This window comes from Gymnodraco acuticeps, unplaced genomic scaffold, assembly GCF_902827175.1.
Source record: "Gymnodraco acuticeps unplaced genomic scaffold, fGymAcu1.1, whole genome shotgun sequence".
NCBI classification, from domain to species: domain Eukaryota; kingdom Metazoa; phylum Chordata; class Actinopteri; order Perciformes; family Bathydraconidae; genus Gymnodraco; species Gymnodraco acuticeps.
This window is the reverse complement of record NW_022991028.1, coordinates 45,850-60,309: the sequence shown is the minus strand read 5'-3', so window position 1 is coordinate 60,309 and position 14,460 is coordinate 45,850. Positions and strand designations below refer to the sequence as shown.

Genomic DNA, 14,460 nt, shown 5'->3' with positions numbered 1-14,460 from the left:
CACACACAACTCAGGTGAGACCACCACTCACTCAGGTGAACACTCAGGTGAGACACTCACTCACTCAGATGAGAGACACACACACACACTCAGGTGAGACACACACACACACAGCGAGACACAGGTGAGACACTCACTCACTCAGATGAGAGACACACACATACACGACCTGGTTTAGGACTCATAAAGCTGAATAAATATTTTCTCTTTTAGAAAAAAGAGTAGACATCAGAGCAGTTCACGCACCCATTGACTGCGTGTCTCTGTTGCTCCTACACTAGTCCTTTTAAAACACTTTGAGAAACACTTTGAACTTTATTTATTTCATATGTGAAATGTTACCAATATACTCAGGGCCCACTAGGGGTCGCTCAGGGACCAGACTTTGAGAAACACCTCTCTCTGGTCCTGGTTGAGGACTCATTCCTCCCCCTCTCTCCAGCTGCTGCAGGAGCTGTGCACGGTGTTTAACGTGGACCTGCCGTCTCGCGTGAAGTCCTCTCAGCTCGGCATCATCAGCAACAAGCAGAGCGGCAGCAGCATCGTCACCCCGCAGCCCAGCTCCTGCTCCTACATCTGCCAGCACTGCCTCGTGCACCTGGGAGACATCGGTGAGAACAATTCAGGTTATTAAAGAACACCATCAGGGCTTCACTTCAGACGCCTCCTGAAGTGTTGGAGCGTTACGATAAACATGAGGCAGGATCAGGTTCATTGATCTGCTTTAGTGTAAAACGATGCGCACAAAAACAATTATATGTTTTTTAATTTCTACAATTAAATAATTAAAAATGAATCAAATGTTGAAAAAAAGATTATAATAAATGAAAAAAAGATTATTATTATAAGATATGCAAATAAATAACAATAATTTAAAGACTACCGTAAGAGCTGCCTCGTGCCCCTGGGAGACCGAGATCAGGTTTTATTTATATAGCACATTTTTAAAACGATTTTTGGTCGAGTCAAAGTGAATGAAAACACTTTACTACAATAGCACACAGAAGACAACAAGTTACCACAGCAAAAATAAAAATCACACACAGGGAACAGTCAGGAGTCGTGCTCCGCTCTCACTAGAAGGCCAGGGAGAAGAAGTGAGTTTTAAGAGTAGATTTAGGCCGACCTCACACGGAGGGGCAGAGCGTTCCAGAGCCTGGGGCCAGCCGCTGCGAAGGCTCGATGTCCTCGGGTTTTGAGCCTGGTCTTAGGCACTACCAGCAGCAGCTGATCAGCCGACCTTAAGGCTCTGGCTGGGGTGTAGCGCTGGAGGAGTTCGGCTACATAGGCCGGAGCCCATTTAGGGCTTTGAAAACAAATAAAAGGAATTTAAAATCTATTCTGAACCGAACTGGAAGCCGGTGCAGTGAGGCCAGAATTGGGGTGATGTGGTCACGCTTTTTATGGCCAGTGAGAAGACGTGCAGCTGCGTACTGCACTAGCTGCAGGCGTCTAATTGAGGCCTGGTCCATACCCACATACAGAGCGCTGCAGTAATCCAGTCTCGAGGTAACAAAGGCGTTAATAACCCTTTCTAGGTCTTTAAAAGATAAATACGACTTGGTCTTAGCCAATAGTCGTATTTAAAAAAAAAAAAAAAAAAAAGCAAGTCTTGACTACGGAGCTTATCAAATTCAAAGTCCTATTGAAGGTCACTCCACATCACATCGGTGAGAACACCTGCGTTAAAGATAAGACCTTATTGTTCCCAAGTTGGGACATGTTTGCATCAAAAGACACTACAATTAAAAGAAATACACGTTTAAAAAGGTGAACCCGGAGTAATCTGCGGCCGCGAGCACGGTGTTATTACTTTATATATTATAATGGGAGCACGCTGTGTGCTCGAGTCTTCCTGCCTGTCGGCTGAACTCTGCTGCTCCGCGATGAGGGTCTCACTCCAGCAGCTATAATCTTATTGTGAAACAAGTTTGACTAAAATGACAAGTTATTGGTTTTGGCTAGTTTGACTGAAATGTTCTAAATAATCTGATGACTAAAAAAGACTCAACAGTTTTCATTGACAAAAAGTAGACTCAAATAATTAGTTTTCTTTGACTAAAATGCTCAGACTTTTAGTCGACTAAAACTTGACTAAATAAAAACAGGATGAAGGTGACTAAATATGACTAAAAAGGAAATTTAACACAGGACTAATACTAAATAAAAAAATAGCTGACGAAATTAACACTAGTAGCAGTAGTGATAGCAGTAGTGATAGCAGTAGTGATAGTAGTAGTGATAGCAGTAGTGATAGCAGTAGTGATAGTAGCAGTGATAGCAGTAGTGATAGTAGTAGTGATAGCAGTAGTGATAGCAGTAGTGATAGCAGTAGTGATAGTAGTAGTGATAGTAGTAGTGATAGTAGTAGTGATAGCAGTAGTGATAGCAGTAGTGATAGCAGTAGTGATAGCAGTAGTGATAGCAGTAGTGATAGCAGTAGTGATAGCAGTAGTGATAGCAGCAGTGATAGCAGCAGTGATAGCAGTAGTGATAGCAGTAGTGATAGCAGTAGTGATAGTAGTAGTGATAGCAGTAGTGATAGCAGTGGTGATAGCAGTGGTGATAGCAGTGGTGATAGCAGTAGTGATAGTAGCAGTGATAGCAGCAGTGATAGCAGTAGTGATAGTAGTAGTGATAGTAGTAGTGATAGCAGTAGTGATAGCAGTAGTGATAGCAGTAGTGATAGTAGCAGTGATAGCAGTAGTGATAGCAGTAGTGATAGTAGTGATAGTAGTGATAGTAGTAGTGATAGTAGTAGTGATAGCAGTAGTGATAGCAGCAGTGATAGCAGCAGTGATAGCAGTAGTGATAGCAGTAGTGATAGCAGTAGTGATAGTAGTAGTGATAGCAGTAGTGATAGCAGTGGTGATAGCAGTGGTGATAGCAGTGGTGATAGCAGTAGTGATAGTAGCAGTGATAGCAGCAGTGATAGCAGTAGTGATAGTAGTAGTGATAGTAGTAGTGATAGCAGTAGTGATAGCAGTAGTGATAGCAGTAGTGATAGCAGTAGTGATAGCAGTAGTGATAGCAGTAGTGATAGCAGTAGTGATAGCAGTAGTGATAGCAGTAGTGATAGCAGTAGTGATAGCAGTAGTGATAGTAGTAGTGATAGCAGTAGTGATAGTAGTGATAGCAGTAGTGATAGTAGTGATAGCAGTAGTGATAGCAGTAGTGATAGTAGTGATAGCAGTAGTGATAGCAGTAGTGATAGCAGTAGTGATAGTAGTGATAGCAGCAGTGATAGCAGTAGTGATAGTAGTAGTGATAGCAGTAGTGATAGTAGTAGTGATAGTAGTAGTGATAGCAGTAGTGATAGTAGTAGTGATAGCAGTAGTGATAGTAGTAGTGATAGTAGTAGTGATAGCAGTAGTGATAGCAGTAGTGATAGTAGTAGTGATAGCAGTAGTGATAGTAGTGATAGCAGCAGTGATAGCAGTAGTGATAGTAGTAGTGATAGCAGTAGTGATAGTAGTAGTGATAGTAGTAGTGATAGCAGTAGTGATAGTAGTAGTGATAGCAGTAGTGATAGTAGTAGTGATAGTAGTAGTGATAGCAGTGGTGATAGTAGTAGTGATAGTAGTAGTGATAGCAGTAGTGATAGCAGTAGTGATAGCAGTAGTGATAGCAGTAGTGATAGTAGTAGTGATAGCAGTAGTGATAGTAGTGATAGTAGTGATAGTAGTGATGGTAGTGATAGCAGTAGTGATAGTAGTGATAGTAGTGATGGTAGTGATAGTAGTGATAGTAGTGATAGTAGTGATAGCAGCAGTGATAGCAGTAGTGATAGTAGTAGTGATAGCAGTAGTGATAGTAGTAGTGATAGTAGTAGTGATAGCAGTAGTGATAGTAGTGATAGTAGTGATAGTAGTGGTAGTAGTGATAGTAGTAGTGATAGTAGTGATAGTTAGCGTGATAGCAGTAGTAGCAGTGATAGCAGTAGTGATAGCAGTAGTGATAGCAGTAGTAGATAGCAGTGATAGTGATAGCAGGTTAGTGATCGCAGTAGTGATTAGTAAGTGATAGCTAGTAGTGTAGTGATAGCTAAGTAGTGATGTAGTAGTGATAGCAGTAGTGATAGCAGTAGTGATAGTAGTAGTGATAGCAGTAGTGATAGCAGTAGTGATAGTAGTAGTGATAGCAGTAGTGATAGCAGTAGTGATAGCAGTAGTGATAGCAGTAGTGATAGCAGTAGTGATAGCAGTAGTGATAGCAGTAGTGATAGTAGTAGTGATAGCAGTAGTGATAGCAGTAGTGATAGCAGTAGTGATAGTAGTAGTGATAGCAGTAGTGATAGCAGCAGTGATAGCAGTAGTGATAGCAGCAGTGATAGCAGTAGTGATAGCAGTAGTGATAGCAGTAGTGATAGCAGTAGTGATAGCAGTAGTGATAGCAGTAGTGATAGCAGTAGTGATAGCAGTAGTGATAGCAGTAGTGATGGCAGTAGTGATAGTAGTAGTGATAGCAGTAGTGATAGCAGTAGTGATAGTAGTAGTGATAGCAGTAGTGATAGCAGTAGTGATAGTAGTAGTGATAGCAGTAGTGATAGCAGTAGTGATAGTAGTAGTGATAGCAGTAGTGATAGTAGTGATAGCAGTAGTGATAGTAGTAGTGATAGCAGTAGTGATAGTAGTAGTGATAGCAGTAGTGATGGTAGTAGTGATAGCAGTAGTGATAGTAGTAGTGATAGCAGTAGTGATAGCAGTAGTGATAGCAGTAGTGATAGTAGCAGTGATAGCAGTAGTGATAGCAGTAGTGATAGTAGCAGTGATAGCAGTAGTGATAGCAGTAGTGATAGCAGTAGTGATAGCAGTAGTGATAGCAGTAGTGATAGCAGTAGTGATAGTAGTGATAGCAGTAGTGATAGTAGTGATAGCAGTAGTGATAGTAGCAGTGATAGCAGCAGTGATAGCAGTAGTGATAGCAGTAGTGATAGCAGTAGTGATAGCAGTAGTGATAGCAGTAGTGATAGCAGTAGTGTTAGCAGTAGTGATAGCAGTAGTGATAGTAGTAGTGATAGCAGTAGTGATAGCAGTAGTGATAGCAGTAGTGATAGTAGTAGTGATAGTAGTAGTGATAGCAGTAGTGATAGCAGTAGTGATAGCAGTAGTGATAGCAGTAGTGATAGCAGTAGTGATAGTAGTAGTGATAGCAGTAGTGATAGTAGTGATAGCAGTAGTGATAGTAGTGATAGCAGTAGTGATAGTAGCAGTGATAGCAGCAGTGATAGCAGTAGTGATAGCAGTAGTGATAGCAGTAGTGATAGCAGTAGTGATAGTAGTAGTGATAGCAGTAGTGATAGTAGTAGTGATAGCAGTAGTGATAGCAGCAGTGATAGCAGCAGTGATAGCAGCAGTGATAGCAGCAGTGATAGCAGCAGTGATAGCAGCAGTGATAGCAGCAGTGATAGCAGCAGTGATAGCAGTAGTGATAGCAGTAGTGATAGCAGCAGTGATAGCAGTAGTGATAGCAGCAGTGATAGTAGTAGTGATAGCAGTAGTGATAGCAGTAGTGATAGTAGTAGTGATAGCAGTAGTGATAGCAGCAGTGATAGCAGCAGTGATAGCAGTAGTGATAGCAGCAGTGATAGCAGCAGTGATAGCAGTAGTGATAGCAGTGGTGATAGCAGTGGTGATAGCAGCGGTGATAGCAGCGGTGATAGCAGCGGTGATAGCAGCGGTGATAGCAGCGGTGATAGTAGCGGTGATAGTAGCGGTGATAGCAGCGGTGATAGCAGCGGTGATAGCAGTAGTGATAGCAGTAGTGATAGTAGTAGTGATAGCAGTAGTGATAGCAGTAGTGATAGCAGTAGTGATAGCAGTAGTGATAGCAGTAGTGATAGCAGTAGTGATAGCAGTAGTGGTGATAGCAGCGGTGATAGCAGTAGTGATAGCAGTAGTGATAGCAGTAGTGATAGCAGTAGTGATAGTAGTAGTGGCGGCGGTGTTGGCGGCGGTGGCAATAGCAGCAGTAACTCACGGACCACCTAGCTCCACACATATCCAGAAACAATAGGCCTGCTCTCCAACAGCACATCACAGCCTAATAATGACAGCTTAACCTTCTCTGTCGCCTCGTTCACACAATAAATCAACAATACAACTACAGATCATAAGCATTGTGTTCAAATGCTCTCAGGTTTTACACCTCTTATGAAATATAGACTACATTTATTACGGACGACTCACAGATCGTTGGCTACTGAGAGAAATGCAAAATACACCGCATAGTACGACACGAACCTCCGCTGTGGATTTTCAAAACAAAATACAGTAAACTCTGGTCGCAGGCCCAAGTCTAACTCTCTGAGGTAGACATATCATCTCTATCTAACTCCTAACTTCTAACTCTACTTCCAGCATGGATACATTGTTTTATACGCTTCTTGAAATAAAAAATAAAACACATCGTTTTTCTAGAACAGATTACAAATCGCCTGGAAATGGAACCAACACGTGGCAACATGTGTGACGAAGGTGTTGCGCTGGGCTATATCATGCCAACTTTTGATATAGTCACTTTGCATCGAAAGCTCGCTCCATTGCGGAGATACTCCACGCGAGTGCGGAGATACTCCGCGAGAGTGCGGAGATACTCCCCGAGAGTGCGGAGATACTCCCCGAGAGTGCGGAGATACTCCCCGAGAGTGCGGAGATACTCCGCGAGAGTGCGGAGATACTCCACGAGACTGCGGAGCACTTAAATAAATGAATGAATTTCAAATGTGACATTTTACCAATATACTCACGGACCACTAGGGGGCGCTCACGGGCCACACTTTGAGAAACGCTGCCCTAAGAGGAATGAAGTTTTAAAAAATAGAGAAAATGACCTTTTTTTGGATAATTGAATAACTTTTAATAAATAACTAAAAACATGTTAACAAAAATATAAATATTCAAATAAACATTTTGTGTGTGTGTGTGTGTGTGTGTGTGTGTGTGTGTGTGTGTGTGTGTGTGTGTGTGTGTGTGTGTGTGTGTGTGGTGTGTGTGTGTGTGTGTGTGTGTGTGTGTGTGTGTGTGTGTGTGTGTGTGTGTGTGTGTGTGTGTGTGTGTGTGTGTGTGTGTGTGTGTGTGTGTGTGTGTGTCTCATCATGTTGTGTGTTTGTGTGTTTCAGCGCGGTACCGTAACCAGACGAGTCAGGCGGAGTCGTACTACAGACACGCCGCTCAGCTGGTCCCGTCTAACGGTGAGTTCACTGACGCTAGCAGTTTCCATCCGCTTCCAGCCACTGTGCTAAGCTAGGCTAAAGGCTATATTCAGAACGAGTATCAGAAACAGGTGTATCACCAGGTAGGTTGACACGTATGATGAATCTGACTTGGTGTTGAGGTGCAGACATAAACAAACATACAACGAATTCAAAACACAGATAAAGAACTATTTTAAGAAAACTATAATAACATTAAAACATATAGTAAGATATAGCAGTATTTACATTAGAATGGAATAAAGTATGAGGGCATGTCAGTGGATGGAGGTACATGAAGCCTCATGTGTTTGATGACCCGCAGGTCAGCCGTACAACCAGCTCGCCATCCTGGCCTCGTCTAAAGGAGACCACCTGACCACCATCTTCTATTACTGCCGCAGCATCGCCGTCAAGTTCCCCTTCCCTGCAGCTTCCACTAACCTGCAGAAGGCTCTGTCCAAGGCCCTGGAGAGGTGACACACACACACACACACACACACACACCACTAACCTGCAGAAGGCTCTGTCCAAGGCCCTGGAGAGGTGACACACACACACACACACACACACACACACACACACACACACCACTAACCTGCAGAAGGCTCTGTCCAAAGCCCTGGAGAGGTGACACACACACACACACACACACACACACACACACACCACTAACCTGCAGAAGGCTCTGTCCAGGCCCTGGAGAGGTGACACACACACACCTCTAACACACACACACACCACTAACGGCCCGTCTACACTACAGGCATCAAAAAATCTTGAAGCTGGGCGATTTTTTGCGACCAACAACCAATCACATGAATCTCCCGCCCCCGACATACAAAGCAATAGCAATGTTAAAACGAAGTAAACTGGATATAAAATCCCCAAACAGGCGAAAACCTACCAGTTTCACCCACTGTCTCTGCCACCTCCCTCCATGCCTGGTTCCTCCGGTTTGTATCCCGGTAAATAGTTCTGGTCGGAAAGAACCGGGTGATTTGCTACCGTAACTTCTCGTTTGGAATATGAGGAAATGAACTGCGGTCTGGCTCTCCCAGCTTGCACGCGGTTTGATTGGCTAGCGCTTGTACTGGCGGGAATTGCAAAAACGGGATTTGATTGGCTGACGCCAGCTTCGAGCAAGCATCGAGCCTCAAAAGTTGAACATTGTTCAACTTTTGACGCCGATAGACGCTCGCGATGCTTGCAACGCCTTGCCATGCTACCCACAATGCAGTTCGGCGAAGTTTGAAAATATCCTACGTCACCCCATTCAAATGAATGGGCGAAGCGTTGAAAGCATTTTTTGACGCCTGTAGTGTAGACGGGCCGTAACCTGCAGAAAGCTCTGTCCAAGGCCCTGGAGAGGTGACACACACACACACACACACACACACACACACACACACACACACCACTAACACACACACACACACACCACTAACCTGCAGAAGGCTCTGTCCAAGGCCCTGGAGAGGTGACACACACACACACACACACACACCACTAACACACACACACACACACCACTAACCTGCAGAAGGCTCTGTCCAAGGCCCTGGAGAGGTGACACACACACACACACACACACACACACACACCACTAACACACACACACACCACTAACCTGCAGAAGGCTCTGTCCAAGGCCCTGGAGAGGTGACACACACACACACACACACACACACACCACTAACACACACACACACACACACCACTAACCTGCAGAAGGCTCTGTCCAAGGCCCTGGAGAGGTGACACACACACACACACACACACACACACACACACACCACTAACACACACACACCACTAACCTGCAGAAGGCTCTGTCCAAGGCCCTGGAGAGGTGACACACACACACACACACACACACACACACACACATACCACTAACCTGCAGAAGGCTCTGTCCAAGGCCCTGGAGAGGTGACACACACACACACACACACACACACACCACTAACACACACCACTAACCTGCAGAAGGCTCTGTCCAAGGCCCTGGAGAGGTGACACACACACACACACACACACACACACACACACACACACACACACATACCACTAACCTGCAGAAGGCTCTGTCCAAGGCCCTGGAGAGGTGACACACACACACACACACACACACACACCACTAACACACACCACTAACCTGCAGAAGGCTCTGTCCAAGGCCCTGGAGAGGTGACACACACACACACACACACACACACCACTAACACACACACCACTAACCTGCAGAAGGCTCTGTCCAAGGCCCTGGAGAGGTGACACACACACACACACACACCACTAACACACACACACACACCACTAACACACACACACCACTAACCTGCAGAAGGCTCTGTCCAAGGGTCTGGAGAGGTGACACACACACACACACACACACACACACACCACTAACACACACACACACACACCACTAACCTGCAGAAGGCTCTGTCCAAGGCCCTGGAGAGGTGACACACACACACACACACACACACACACACACACCACTAACACACACACACACACCACTAACCTGCAGAAGGCTCTGTCCAAGGCCCTGGAGAGGTGACACACACACACACCACACACACACACACACACACACCACTAACACACACACCACTAACCTGCAGAAAGCTCTGTCCAAGGCCCTGGAGAGGTGACACACACACACACACACACACACACACACACACACATACCACTAACCTGCAGAAGGCTCTGTCCAAGGCCCTGGAGAGGTGACACACACACACACACACACACACACACCACTAACACACACCACTAACCTGCAGAAGGCTCTGTCCAAGGCCCTGGAGAGGTGACACACACACACACACACACACACACACACACACATACCACTAACCTGCAGAAGGCTCTGTCCAAGGCCCTGGAGAGGTGACACACACACACACACACACACACACACCACTAACACACACCACTAACCTGCAGAAGGCTCTGTCCAAGGCCCTGGAGAGGTGACACACACACACACACACACACACACCACTAACACACACACCACTAACCTGCAGAAGGCTCTGTCCAAGGCCCTGGAGAGGTGACACACACACACACACACACACCACTAACACACACACACACACCACTAACACACACACACCACTAACCTGCAGAAGGCTCTGTCCAAGGGTCTGGAGAGGTGACACACACACACACACACACACACACACACACACACACACACCACTAACACACACACACACACACACCACTAACCTGCAGAAGGCTCTGTCCAAGGCCCTGGAGAGGTGACACACACACACACACACACACACACACACACACACACACCACTAACACACACACACACACCACTAACCTGCAGAAGGCTCTGTCCAAGGCCCTGGAGAGGTGACACACACACACACACACACACACACACACACACACCACTAACACACACACCACTAACCTGCAGAAAGCTCTGTCCAAGGCCCTGGAGAGGTGACACACACACACACACACACACACACACACACACCACTAACACACACACACCACTAACCTGCAGAAGGCTCTGTCCAAGGCCCTGGAGAGGTGACACACACACACACACACACACCACTAACACACACACCACTAACCTGCAGAAGGCTCTGTCCAGGCCCTGGAGAGGTGACACACACACACACACACACCACTAACACACACACACACACACCACTAACACACACACACCACTAACCTGCAGAAGGCTCTGTCCAAGGGTCTGGAGAGGTGACACACACATACACACACACCACTAACACACACACCACTAACCTGCAGAAGGCTCTGTCCAAGGCCCTGGAGAGGTGACACACACACACACACCACTAACACACACACCACTAACCTGCAGAAGGCTCTGTCCAAGGCCCTGGAGAGGTGACACACACACACACACCACTAACACACACACTAGCGCTGGGCAATATGTACAAAATATACCAAAAAATCTATTCTATTTTATTTATTTTTTAACCATTTTAAAAACTTGAATAAAAAATAAGTCTTTCAAATGAATATAAATACACAAAAATTTATATATTTTTTTTTTAAAGAATACAGTTAGAACAGTTAAGTCATGAAATAGGAGTAAATAAATTACTATTTTAAAAAAACTGTTAAATACAGTTTTGTGTGAACTTGTTACTTCTACCCTTATCGCCTGCTGTCCTGTCAAAAGTATAATTTTGGCCCAATTTGATCTTTTATAGTTGAATCTATCTGTAGTCTGCGTGCTGTGTATGGATGTGCGATGAACCACAGGTGTGAGGATCTGGAAAGGTTTGAAAATGCCAGAAACTTGCTTGAATGTGACTAAAAGAGGTCATTAACGAAGGAGTCGAGGTGTTTCAGGCAGTGTGTTGGAGAGAAACTCCACAGAGGGATGTTAACCTTTGCAGACCATTTACATGCACTATAGGACACACTAGAGGAGAGGCAGATATATCCTCTTTAGGAGAAGATGTAGCACTCCTCAGGAACGTTTTGAGTTAAACTGTGATGTTTCTCTCTGTGTCCCTGCAGCCGAGACGAAGTGAAAACCAAGTGGAGCGTCTCAGATTTCATCAGAGCCTTCATCAAGTTCCACGGCCACGTCTACCTGAGCAAGAGTCTGGAGAAGCTGGACGCTCTGAGGGAGAAACTGGAGGAGCAGTTTCAGGTGAGACCACGTCATGTGACCGTGCTGTAGTTCCTTTATAGCCCAACATTAGCCACCTTTAGCTTAGCGGTGGTGACCTGAAGTCATGTGACCGTGCTGTAGTTCCTTTATAGCCAAACATTAGCCTCCTTTAGCTTAGCGGTGGTGACCTGAAGTCATGTGACCGTGCTGTAGTTCCTTTATAGCCCAACATTAGCCACCTTTAGCTTAGCGGTGGTGACCTGAAGTCATGTGACCGTGCTGTAGTTCCTTTATAGCCCAACATTAGCCACCTTTAGCTTAGCGGTGGTGACGTGAAGTCATGTGACCGTGCTGTAGTTCCTTTATAGCCCAACATTAGCCACCTTTAGCTTAGCGGTGGTGACGTGAAGTCATGTGACCGTGCTGTAGTTCCTTTATAGCCCAACATTAGCCACCTTTAGCTTAGCGGTGGTGACGTGAAGTCATGTGACCGTGCTGTAGTTCCTTTATAGCCCAACATTAGCCGCCTTTAGCTTAGCGGTGGTGACGTGAAGTCATGTGACCGTGCTGTAGTTCCTTTATAGCCCAACATTAGCCTCCTTTAGCTTAGCGGTGGTGACGTGAAGTCATGTGACCGTGCTGTAGTTCCTTTATAGCCCAACATTAGCCACCTTTAGCTTAGCGGTGGTGACGTGAAGTGATGTGACCGTGCTGTAGTTCCTTTATAGCCCAACATTAGCCTCCTTTAGCTTAGCGGTGGTGGCGTGAAGTCATGTGACCGTGCTGTAGTTCCTTTATAGCCCAACATTAGCCGCCTTTAGCTTAGCGGTGGTGACGTGAAGTCATGTGACCGTGCTGTAGTTCCTTTATAGCCCAACATTAGCCACCTTTAGCTTAGCGGTGGTGACGTGAAGTCATGTGACCGTGCTGTAGTTCCTTTATAGACCAACATTAGCCTCCTTTAGCTTAGCGGTGGTGGCGTGAAGTCATGTGACCGTGCTGTAGTTCCTTTATAGCCCAACATTAGCCGCCTTTAGCTTAGCGGTGGTGACGTGAAGTCATGTGACCGTGCTGTAGTTGCTTTATAGCCCAACATTAGCCGCCTTTAGCTTAGCGGTGGTGACGTGAATTCATGTGACCGTGCTGTAGTTCCTTTATAGCCCAACATTAGACTCCTTTAGCTTAGCGGTGGTGACGTGAAGTCATGTGACCGTGCTGTAGTTCCTTTATAGCCCAACATTAGCCTCCTTTAGCTTAGCGGTGGTGACGTGAAGTCATGTGACCGTGCTGTAGTTCCTTTATAGCCCAACATTAGCCACCTTTAGCTTAGCAGTGGTGACGTGAAGTCATGTGACCGTGCTGTAGTTCCTTTATAGCCCAACATTAGCCTCCTTTAGCTTAGCGGTGGTGACGTGAAGTCATGTGACCGTGCTGTAGTTCCTTTATAGCCCAACATTAGCCACCTTTATTACATTTATTAGCCATGTGTCATCCCGGCAGCAGTTCTAAAAGACACCATGTGGACACGGGTCTTTCTCCTTCTTCCTGCATGCAGATTCTGCAGAAAGCAGAGAGCAAGCTGAACTCTCCAGCTCATGTTCCTTCAGAGTGTAGATATGCTCTACCTGCTCTTAAGACTAATCGCTTTTCAAAATCATTCTTGATAGGTTTTGTAACTTGATTATTAATTTACTCATTTGTATTGTGATGCTATGAACTATTTATGGTAGGGCTGTGCAATTAATCGTATTTTAATCGCGATTACGATTATGGCTTGTGACGATTATGAAAACAGCATAATTGACAAAATACGATTATTTTGCTGGGTGTGCTTTCGCCCCTCCCTAAAAGCCCACTCGGCCACGTGGGAGTGACATGTGTTCAGCGCGAGTGAAGATGTCAGAACAAGAGCAGCAACTCGTTAAAAAGAATGGTCGCGGGGAGATTCCCAGTCGATCGCGAGATGTGTCTAAAAATAGAACAACAATATTCTGTTTTATCGTTAATGTCCTGTAACATAATGTTCCCGTGCCAGAATAATGCACTTGAACGCATCAAAGCTTTGTGATTGGCCGGCGTGGCTGGTGGGCAGTGGGCAGTGCAGTGACAGTCCGCACACACACAAGACCGCAATTATGGCAGAAGCAAAAAAGCCCAAAATATATAATTTTCACTCCGAGTGGGAGGATGATTATTTTTGTATCTATTCCAATTCAAAGTCCATCTGTCTCATCTGCAATGCGAGCGTGGCTTTATCGAAGAAGGGTAATTTAGGAACGGCATTTCAAAACAGTGCACAAACGCTACGAGACGGAATTCCCTCCTAATTCTGCCCTACGCTCCAAAAGGGGAGGGGCCTGAAAGGACAGCTAAATGCACAGCAGTCCATTTCCACCAGGCCCAACAACAAGAGCAAGGCTGCTACCAGAGCATCTTATCGTGTCAGTCACGTTCTTGCGAAACACATGAAGTCTTTCAAAGACGGCGAAGTTGTGAAAGAAGCTTTCCTGGAGGCTGCGACGCGCTTTTTGGGGACAGTAAAAATAACAGAAGCATTTCAACAGGTTTTTGATATAATAAAAACTCAATTTAGATACCGTTATTAATCAGCTGTAAGTTTGAGTTT

At 45.4% G+C, this 14,460-nt stretch overlaps 2 protein-coding genes across 2 annotated transcripts in view; both read left to right on the top strand.

Moving 5' to 3' along the window:
* Nucleotides 1–442: 442 nt before the first annotated feature.
* Nucleotides 443–14,460, top strand: part of LOC117559551 (protein SMG7-like) — a gene marked incomplete at its 5' end in the record, with an annotated part of 41,414 nt that continues 27,396 nt past the window's right edge. The window contains 4 exon segments of the mRNA XM_034236346.1: nucleotides 443–611; nucleotides 7,121–7,192; nucleotides 7,518–7,668; nucleotides 11,738–11,873. Of these exon segments, the coding sequence (XP_034092237.1) occupies nucleotides 443–611; nucleotides 7,121–7,192; nucleotides 7,518–7,668; nucleotides 11,738–11,873 (528 nt within the window).
* Nucleotides 1,827–5,990, top strand: LOC117559550 (dentin sialophosphoprotein-like). The gene is made up of 4 exons (XM_034236345.1): nucleotides 1,827–1,839; nucleotides 2,176–3,891; nucleotides 3,971–3,992; nucleotides 4,085–5,990. Exons 1-4 carry the CDS (start codon nucleotides 1,827–1,829, stop codon nucleotides 5,988–5,990), a joined length of 3,657 nt encoding a protein of 1,218 aa, XP_034092236.1.

Excerpts from the sequence above, each read along its gene's own strand:
- LOC117559550 (XM_034236345.1), top strand. Across the intron at positions 3,892-3,970 it reads TGGTAGTAGTGATAGTAGTA|ATAGCAGTGATAGTGATAGC; the intron begins GTGATAGTAGTG and ends TAGCAGTAGTAG. Across the intron at positions 3,993-4,084 it reads AGCAGTGATAGTGATAGCAG|TAGTGATAGTAGTAGTGATA; the intron begins GTTAGTGATCGC and ends TAGTGATAGCAG.